At 34.1% G+C, this 10,829-nt stretch overlaps 2 protein-coding genes across 2 annotated transcripts; one reads left to right on the plus strand and one right to left on the minus strand.

Annotated features, from left to right (window-relative positions):
- On the plus strand, nucleotides 1–2,780 carry LOC128196188 (uncharacterized). The gene is made up of 5 exons (XM_052876418.1): nucleotides 1–172; nucleotides 377–497; nucleotides 1,534–1,767; nucleotides 1,869–1,993; nucleotides 2,557–2,780. The coding sequence occupies exons 1-5, from the start codon at nucleotides 1–3 to the stop codon at nucleotides 2,778–2,780; spliced, it is 876 nt and encodes a 291-aa protein (XP_052732378.1).
- A 3,735-nt stretch (nucleotides 2,781–6,515) lies between these two features.
- Nucleotides 6,516–10,829, minus strand: LOC108330867 (uncharacterized). Its single transcript, XM_017565451.2, has 9 exons — nucleotides 10,675–10,829; nucleotides 9,803–9,918; nucleotides 9,612–9,669; nucleotides 9,063–9,212; nucleotides 8,550–8,760; nucleotides 8,310–8,355; nucleotides 7,269–7,389; nucleotides 7,109–7,181; nucleotides 6,516–6,919 (listed from the first exon to the last, which is right to left on the minus strand). Exons 1-9 carry the CDS (start codon nucleotides 10,742–10,744, stop codon nucleotides 6,691–6,693), a joined length of 1,074 nt encoding a protein of 357 aa, XP_017420940.1. The 5' UTR covers nucleotides 10,745–10,829; the 3' UTR covers nucleotides 6,516–6,690.

A 10,829-nucleotide genomic window follows, 5' to 3' on the forward strand; every position in this document is an offset into this window, starting at 1 on the left:
ATGGATCTTGTAGGACCATCAAAGATATGTTTAGGAAAAAACCAGCGACCAATGGGTGGAGTGACACCTGCTAAAAAAGTTCAAATCCATGATCCTCAGAAAGAGAAGCCTACAAAAGCGGCACCTTTTGAAGCTTTACTCGCAAGAAAATCTTCCCCTATTGTCGGCTCAGGTAGGATACTTTTCTTGTCTGTCATATCTGATGTTTTTTTTCAATTGTTTGTTGCATCTACTTCAGTCTTTTCGTGCAAACGTGGGCATGTATGTTACTGTGTATCATGGTATGTATTACTGCACCTTTTGGGTTTTTGAACCCATCATCTCGTATTTTATTCCATTTTCTTTTGCTCTGTTTCTCTCTCTCTCTTTTCTATAGGTGGTATCCCTTGTGTTAATGATGACGGTAAACAGTTCACCATTAAAAAATATGACAAGAGTATTCAGCAAAGCTTAAACCTTGATTGTAAATTTTTACCGTGTTCAATTACTACTTGGAGGTACGTACCTCTCTCTTCACTTATCATTGATAACTATTTCCCTTAAATTGCTATTCCCCTTACATGTGTGAGAATATGTTGAGAAATGCTAATGTGTTGGAAAATCCAAGTATGAATCTAAGTCTTCATATTATTAAGTATAGATGAAAAAGTTGAGTCACATATAAAGAATAAGACCCATAAATCCATTATCTTAAGATTTTGGGTTGGAAGTGTTGTTAATCCTTATGTGTGAGTTAGGCTCATGTCTCATTAGTGTTATGTCTTCCTAGTAATCCTTCTTCAAAAGATCTATAAAGATGTGATTAATCTATATGATCGATTTAGATTAATCTCTATATCAGAAGTCTTCTTGACAAAGAATAAGGTAAGCGTGTCTCGTTATGATAAATATCACTACAAGTAAGAGGTATTTGTTGTTTGAAATACTTCTAAGTGAGTAAAGATGAAAAAATTGAGTATCGTGTAAGAAAGAAGAAAGAAGACTCAAAAACCCATTATTTAAGATTTTGGATTAGAGGTGGTGTCAATCTCTTATGTGTGGGTTGGATTCGTATTTTATTGGTGTTGTGTCTGGATTGGATTCGTATTTTATTGGTGTTATGTCTTTAGTAAATCCTCCTTCAAAAGATCCATAAGAAGGAAAGTCTCTTCCTTTCAATCTTATATATTACTATTTACGAATTACAACATCTCCGAATCAGTTTCAGTTTCAGCAATATGCATAGAAACTAAATAAATTTACATGTTTGTAGTGTGCTTTTGTTATTTTGTCTTCAATTTCGAATATTTATGTCTGCAAAAAATGTTTTGCCCCTTCCTTTTACAATGAACTCAATTCCATACGACAGATATTGGCATGTTGGGTAGTGAGCTTATAAATGTTAACAATTGGTAAACTATAGAAATCTGTGTGATTAAAGAGATTGTTATGGGTACCATGTGCAAGTCTCAATCATTTGAGGAAGTTATTGCAAGTATTATCTGAAGGTTACAGTTTTACTAATCTGAATTTAACATGTTCACCATTTTCTAGGGGTCAATTCCAAATTCTTCATACTGCTGCACCTAGCAAGTTTTATGATGGGTTTGAAGCCCAACCACCATTCATTGTTAATGGGAAAGCATTTGCATTTTCGAGAGAAATGCCATCGGTTCTTCAATTGGAGTCCGGTCCTGCTTTGAAGGTCTTGATTGACATATTCCAAGATGATTCTCCTAAGCTTCAGGATATTGCACTGTACTTCTTTCCATCAGAACAAACTGAGAGGTTAACTTTTATTTGATTCTTTTTTTCCTTTTCTCTTTTGGTGTCAGTCGGACCAGTATTTATTGTTTAAGCTATTCTGTTTATACATGCTCTCAATGTAGGTCAAGAATGAACCTGAATAGTATATTGAAGCTTATGAAAGATGAAAAAACAATGCTGAGAAGTTATATTAATGGAGTGGAGTTGCTGATGTTTACCTCAAATCAACTTGGCATGGACTCAAGGGGTGCGTAAACTGTTTCATGCATTAGATCTGCTCTACTACTTTCTTAACACTCTAATCTACAATTCTTTTTCATGAATATTTGATATCAAAGATTAGGGAGAGAAGGTTCAAAATATTAAAATTTTCTTTTGAAACCTATCCTCTATTCAATGTTTGTCCAATTTGTCTACATGACTTAACCAACATTAAGGTTAAATATATTTTCTAGTTCCTAGATGAGGTGAGATTGAAATTCATTCATATCTTAAACTTTCATAAAGTTTGATCTTTAAACTTGACATTAATGTATTTAGACTTGTTAATCAGATTGACATTTGAGCTAGAACTAGTCAAACAGTGTACAGCTCGAATGCCAGAAACATGTTTGATACGTCAAAACAATTTAACACTTAAAAGGATTATATCAATTCGATTTTAACGTTTGGGACCAAAATGTATCAAAATTTAGGATAGGAATGAATTTCAATTTCTTTTCCAAATTTAGGGACTAAAAACATATTTAACCTAATATTTATTATTACATTTTGTCTTGGCAAAGATGTCATCAACTAGTGTGTGCACAGGTGCTATTGCTGCAATAAACGATGGACATTTCCTGTGGGGATTATTTCGCAAAAGGAAAATTGATAAAACTATTGAAAGAGTACCTAAATTGGAGCCACTTGATATGGACTTTGATATGTCTGGAGGGAAGGATGCGATGGGAAGAACTTGTCACCTTGGACTAGTTACACCCAAATTGGAGTTTGATAACAATCTGGGTGTTCCTCCAGGCTTTGAAGAATAACCAAAACGTCTTCATGAAACTTGCTGCGGAAGATCAGGGCCTAACAGCACATTATTTGAGACCTTCCAGATGGTGCAGTGAACAAACTTCACTAGTTGAAGAAAAATATCACTAGGTGTTACTATACTACAACATTTGTTTGCTCAGTTTCTGAAAGATGCAAATTGTATTCATTCTATCTAAAAGATTGTTACAGTTCTATTCTACATCAGAATACATAAAGTAAGTTACACTGCAGTAGAGAGTGGTTTGGAGCAATTATAAACCAGTGGAACTTTCTACAACTATAACTAATCTAGAAAAAAAAATAACAAAGACACCTGAAAAATAATTAAAACAAATTACAGAGAATGATCCAGTTGTCTGGCAATGTAGAGAATGTAAGTTTTAAATTTGAGTTTGATGCTGTTCATTATTGGTAAAGAACTGAGTGATCAACATGTGATAAAAAAAATATTAGTTTGTCTTTCTAAGAAAATTGAAAGAAAAATCTCCTCTCCAAATGAAGACAAGGATTTCTCCATGATAAAAGTGACAACTTGTGAATGTTCTACAAGCCGCTAACATTGGAGATCTTTCGTAATGAAGGGGAATCAGGCCTCAATTACAACTGAAGATATAAGACTGTACACGATATATAGTTTTTCAAGAGTTAATTAACATAAGGCATTGGTGTAGAATAATTTTACCCATTGAACAAGATATTATTCGTGCATAAACGAACTGTACAATCTAAGATTTGAAAAAATATTTTTTATGCATAAACAATCCTAATTGTTCAATTCATAATAAACTTAGATTCGAAAGTATATTATGCATTGCACAATCCAATCAAAAAGAACTTCTAAACTCAGATTACAAGATTCAAAACCACTTCTAACTTCTACAAGTCAAAAATTTTACGGATCAGACAATGAGGTATGACGCACATCAGACAATCAAAAGCAGAAAAACAAATTGTGAACACCTTAACCTTTCACAATAATACCTCACCGACGGTAATGAGTAATAACAATAGATAGATATCAGAGGTGGTGGGAGTGAAATCAAGCAATCTAACGGGTCAAAGAGAGCTGCAGTGAGGATGAGACAGAATAAAGTTATATATAAATTTATTTAAGGTGATTTTCATCTTTCAGCAAGAAAAAATCATATGGGTTTAAAAAAGCAATTGCCTATCCAAATTAAGTACCTAATCTTTGACTGAAGCTTACCCCATCAAATTTCACCTCTTACCCCATCAAAAGCTTCAAATGTTTTCCGTAAAAGGAGGGCTGATTGATTTCCGGAAAAATAAATTCTAAAATTGTTTATTGTATTCTGGAAAATAAATTAAAAAAGTGATAAGATTTAGGAAGAAAATGATAGAGTACAGGAAATAATTGTCCTAATAGGTTTAAACCCTCTTTTGGTCCTCATATTTGTTGGTAAATCTCAAGTGAGTCATCGCTTTTTAAACTGTCAAAATTGGGTTCATATATTTGTAAGATTGAGCCAATTTTGTCCCTTCCGTTAAGTTTTGATAAACAACGTTAAGAGATGTTGAGCTGTCATTTTTCTAAAATAGCGTGGCATTGCCTATTAAATTGAATGGATTATGTGTTAATTCCACGTCAGAAATTTCCATTCACAAAAAAAAAAAATTAAGTCGTTAGCCATGTCCGCCACCATCCTCGCCCAAACCACCACCGTGCTACATAACCATCAACACCATTAAGCCACAACCTTCCACTGTCAACCTCGTCGGATCCACCATCTTCTTTTGACCCAACCAGAAAAAAAGATTACCTTTTTTCTTGCACCTCCTTCCATTGTGTATTCGATCATTCCATATTAAGTTCAAGAATATAAATACTTTCACCAAGATGAAGAATTCGTAAAATCCAGAGTAATCCACATCCAAACAATAAGATGTGATCTGTTTGTTGGCTATATTCTCCACAGCCGAAACCTCTCTTCTACCTTTGTTAAACGAAATCACAATGGGCGTGTTCAACCTCGCTTCATCTTCACCCAACGACCCGAACAATAGCAGAAGCAAAATAAACTCCATTAGCGACTTTCAACGAGGGAAAAGGGGGTTCCTTGTTTGCAGCACAATTTGGGGGTTCCTTGTTTGCAGCACAATTTAGGTTGGGAAAAGGGTGCATTTGCAGTGCTGATTTGGGGTCATGGAAATTGAGACGGTGCTTGGACTGTGGAGTCTTCATTTGGGTGGGGTAGTTTTGTTTGGAAGAAGGGGTTGGAGCCATAGTGGAAAATTTGATTGTGAGAAATAAAGATTGAACTGTGAAGAAAGAATTGAGAAGAAGAAGAAATTGGCACCGGAGACAGAGAAGAAGCCGCCGGAGACAAATAAAGATAAAACACATAACCCATTAATTTAATACATAATACCACGTCATTTTAAAAAAAAAATACAGGTTAGCATCTCTTAGTGCCGTTTGTCAAAACTTAACGGAGGAGATAAAATTGACTCAATTTTACAAGTATATGGACGCAATTTTGACAAAAAATACAGGTTAGCATCTCTTAGTGCCGTTTGTCAAAACTTAACGGAGGAGATAAAATTGACTCAATTTTACAAGTATATGGACGCAATTTTGACAGTTTAAAAAACGATGATCCACTTAAGATTCACCAACAAATATATGAGGACCAAAAGAGAGTTTAAACCTATTTTTTAATATAAAATATTTCTAATATATATTTGGCAATTGCTTCCTGCACCCCATCAATGAAATACCACAATCGACCTTTTAACCTTTTTTTTACTTGTACCCTAATTTCTTTTTTCACGGCACCTTCATACCTGGTTGTGCAGCTTCGGTGGCATCTTGTTCCAAGCCTCAGTTAGCTGTGTTTTCTACACCGATAAGAGTCCATTGGAAAATGATTTCAAATGAATAGGAGAAAACGCATCCTCCAGAAAACAAAATCCGAAAATGAGTTCAGGAAAATATTTTCCAGAATATTATCTCAGTTTGAGATGCATTCCAAATTAATTTTGTTTGAAACTTTGCAAACAAATACAGATGGAATTTTGGACTTTGCGAACACTTACACTTACAAATGGAATTTGAGACTTTGCAAACACTCACAGATGGAATTTGTGGACTCTTTTGATTGTTGGAATGGTAAAAAATGAAAACAAACATTCTCTTACTTTCACTCTTCCGGGCAGCAAATTCCGAAATTAATAAATTTCACCTTTCCTGGAAGTAAATTAATTTCTGTTTCCGAAACTAGTTTGCTTTGCGAAACATAGAAAATCTATTTCGGAATAGTATATTATGCATCCGGAAACAATGGAAACCAATTTCCACTTCCCACTCCAATTCCTGATCATATTTTGTGGAAGTTTAGATTTCCGCATGCACGTAGGATAGAACTTCAAATAAAACAAACAAGGGTAGAAATAGATTTAAACAAAATGATGGGGTGTAGAAAGAAACTACCTACATATTTAGTAGCTACCCACGACAACATACCCAGTAAAAATACAATGACTTTAAGATTACCCATGTTTTAAAGATATTTACTATGTAAAAAAGATTTGAACAAAATAAAAAAGATTTTTTTTTCAAATTATATAACTAAAATCATTTATAGTTGAAAAAACAAACTTACTCCAAATTCAAAAGACAACATATTCAACTTTCTACTTGTTTCAGCCGGTTCTCACTGGTCGAATAGACGAACCAGATTGAACTGGCACAAATTGGCCACCACAAATTTGAACAAGTTTACGATTTCATTTTGAATGTGATTTCTTTGCAATTGCGTATGTTCACAATAATGGGGATCTAATTATGACTTATTTGAGCATGTCCAAAATTTTGATATACAACCTCCTCCCCTCTTCGTAAAAATCTGGATGGGAAGTAAAGCGTGATTCGATGAGAATCTTCTAAGCAACTTCCTGCAGTGATTTCTTGTCTACTGATAATCTGCTAACATCTCGCAAGTTATCATTGGGCAATCTTTCATTAAAATGATCTCTGAGAAATTCCACAGCCATGAATGTAAGTGCTGAAGCCGGAATGTACCACGCAATCCTGGGGATACCACCCCTAAAGATTCCCTTCATGCCTTCTGCGGCCCATATACTGCAAATTGCATCCAACCAACCAGTATACCTAAGACAATGTTCGAAAGCAAAATTATCATAAAGTTAGCTTAAATAATTAAAAATATTACAACTCAGCTCACTCGACTGACAAAACCCTGTTTGTGACTATCAATAAAAAAATATAACCAGTATTCTGGTGGCAGGCACACAATGCGCATACCATAACCTGTCTAATATTTACTAAAGGAAATGATACCTCAAAGTTGTACCCTGCACTTGCAGTCTTGTTTTCACAACGTCCAAAGGAGTAGTAAGATATGCGCTGAGACCTGTTGAATTATACTGAACATACTGAGTTTTATGGAAGACAGAGAACACTGCAGCACTTAACATTTAAAGCAGAGCACTGCACATACCACCCGCTAATCCTCCTAAAACCAGTCCCTCGAATGAATGGTTAACACGCAAATTTGGGCTATATATCCCTCTTTGCTCTACATATTCTTTAACGTCTTTCAAACCTTCATAGAACATGACCTATACAATGAAAACAGCAATTTCATATAACAGACAAGATATGATGGTTGTGAGTAGTGAGTCTATTTACTGAAATCAGGACGGAGCTGATCACCAACAGGTCATTCATATTTAAGTGTCATTCCAATTGCCAGTGAAAATGCAAACAATCTCTTTCAACCATCCATTGACGAGGATACAGTTGAAAATAGCAGATTAGGATAAATAATATTCTCTGTATCTCTCCATAGTAATTAGGAAAAAATATCTTCAAAATCTTCCCATTTATTTCAGCATATTCTTATTTCATTTTTTAAAGGTTTTGGTTATTACAAATAGAGAATGATGAGAATGTAATTTGTGTTATTGATACCAATAAAATAATTCTTTAATTTTCAATTCATTTTTTTGTTACTTCTTTTAGATTCCAAGTAAACAGGAAGAAAAATGTGTATTTAGTTCCAGATATTGCTGCAAAAGATCTCCCTGGTTTTTCAAGTACAATATCTTAGAGATTTACATAACATAATTGTTAATTTTATAACTGAAATAAATACCAGGTGTGGCAGTTGAACTAATAAATCAGATCCAAAAAAGGAAAGTGTATCAACATAAAAGGTTTTGATATGGATAAGAAAAGACAGCCTTCCCTGTTCAGCTCTATGAATAACATAGTTGATATTAGAATATACAACATGTGTTCAATATGTCAACTCTTTATGTTCAATAAAACAAGTGTCCTTCCTTAAATTTATGATTTTATAGGCCATTCGATGTGTAACCAAAAGTACACAAAAAGAAGATGCCTTGATCAAATAAGAAGAAAGGACTTTTGATAAAAAATAATAGAGACTAAATAAAATATTTTCATATACCCCAAAAAATATAGCAAATTATAGAAAGAGCATAAGCAGTGAAATTGTGTGGGTTACATATAATACCATTAGGCCAGCAAACGGAACATCCCTTGCCAGAGTAGATAAATATCTACAGAAACAAGAAATATAAGGAATCAAAATCATGAATGAAATTATGGGACCCAAAAAAAAAATGTGCTTAGAATTAATTTAAAAATTGACTCGTTATAAGATATAGATTCATTCACCGCTTGCATTTTAAAAATGTGACATTTAAACAATACCATAGTGTCAAAAGAAAACTAGTATTTTTTTAGTGTATACCCTGCATATAAACCTTTTAAGCCCTGTGTTTTCCATATTGAGAAGCCTGCATGGATCATCCCTGTATAATAACTATATATCTGTGCGCCAGGCTTAATTGCTTTGCCATTTTTCACAGCAACCGAACTCCAAGACGTAACTGTGCCTTGAACCTGCATCCGTTGTTTTATCACTTCACATGGAACATACACAAAGGAACCTAGAGTGTCTCCTGAAAATAGAGAGAAAAACAAGGAAAATTTGATCCCACTGAAATGGTTACAGGTCTCATACTCACAAAACCTTCAAATTTGGCACAAGAATAAAATATAACACCAGGATGATAATAACGGTAGTGCATCTAAAAGTTACTTTTTCAAAAAAGGGTAACTCAAAAATGATCTTCCTTAGAAGTTAATCGGGGGAGCATCCACTTTTATAAAGAATAACAATATGTATAACTTCTCAAAATCAGATTACTAAAAGATACAAAAGTATTACTAATTTACTATTACATGGCTCAAATCTGCTTACCAACAGCTCCAGCAATGAAATTCGCCCAGTGGCCCCTAAGACTAGGATGTGAATCCTCAATCCACTTTTTTGTGGACTCTATGACACCAAAATATGTTGCACCAGTCGCAAGAGATCCAGTAATACCAGGTATTGCACCCCTGTAAAAGCCTACAGAATTTTAATTAATCACAAGGGGCAAATTTCTAAGTTCATAGTCCAAAGTATATGTTACTAGATTCAAGAATAAGTTTACACCAACAACAACAAAGTCTTATACCACTAGGTGAGAAAGACTACTTAGATCACAAGTAAACTTAAATAGAGAAAAATTAAGAGTTGAAGTCATTGCTCATCTATCAAAATGCCTGTTTGATTTCCATCATTTGGCAGCCAAATAGGCTTTCAAGTCAATAGCACTCTCTTAAAAGTTTTGATTAAGTTCTGAAAGCAAAAAAGTTAACTCAAACACGCATGAAATGCCATTAAACATAAGGAAAATTCATCATTAAAAAGCATAAAAACTATCCATGGCAGGAATAAAAATATTAAATGATCAAAATAGCATACCTTTTAGTCCATCAACCTGCCAGACATATCGCACCATCTGCAATATGTTTTTCTGGTTCTATCGGCAGAATGATGTTCCAAAGAAGGAGAAAAACTTTAGATGATGGAGCTATATATGAACAGCAGCTCATTCATAACTTTTTAAACATGTCGACAATACTGTCTAATTCATCTATAGGCTGCCATCATACCTGAAGTCCATTTAGAATAGCTTGACTTTGTAGTCGGGTTTTAATGGTATCCACTGGATGCATCATTCCTTCTCCAAAGGCACCAGCAACAGCTCCCCACACAAACTCTCTCCATACTTCAACAATATCATAAGGTTAGAAAAGTAGCTCTAAAATATTTAAAACAGAATAAACGATTCCACACACAGATTATTCTCCAGCCACAGTTAAACTCTGTTGGGGAGAGATGAATGAGAAAATGAAAAGGGAGATTAAATGATAAAAAATGTCTAATGCAACAAAATCAGATGTGGGTCCCAAGCCAAGGCTCAGTTTGCTCTTAAGGTTGTGCCTCTGCCAACCAAAACTCACTTAATTATGTAACACAGTTGAATTGCACAGTCTAGAAATATCATATTAGTGTGAATTTTAAAATCTGCATTCATTAGTTTTGACCTAATGTAATCGTGTCAATCATTCTATTAACTATTTAAAAGCAAGATTATGTGCTATAATATTGGAACTCACACAAAAAACTTTCACTTGAATAACTTAATCTCAAATCCGCATGAAGTAAACCAAAAACCTTAGGTTAAAACCAATAAGCCACGACTCCAAACTCAAACAAACATATTCAACAAATTTATATTACATTTGTGAGATTGGGAGAAAATCAAACACATTCATGAACTTTCGGTTCATTTCATAACATTACATCACTTTGATTAAATTGCAAAGAACATCTCTTCAGCATCAAAGAAGTAGGAATTTATCCTAATCCTAAGGGAAAGTTGTACCATCCGTTTTCAAAACAACTAGTTGATTCCTTTCATTTATTAAACTTAAACCTATCATGCATACGAATACGGATATCGATAGAATCAACTGCTTACAAAAGAAATGGTCATTCGAAACCTTCTTCGAAGCTTGTGCTTCGGTGGAAGTGATCCTCTGAACCGCCATAGACAAGTAACTTTCTTCTCTAGGGTTTTTAAAGGGTTTTAGTCAAGCGAACATGTTCAGAAATGCTCAAAGTGAAAAAGTAAAA

This window comes from Vigna angularis, chromosome 4 (genome assembly GCF_016808095.1).
Source record: "Vigna angularis cultivar LongXiaoDou No.4 chromosome 4, ASM1680809v1, whole genome shotgun sequence".
Taxonomy (NCBI): Eukaryota; Viridiplantae; Streptophyta; class Magnoliopsida; order Fabales; family Fabaceae; genus Vigna; species Vigna angularis.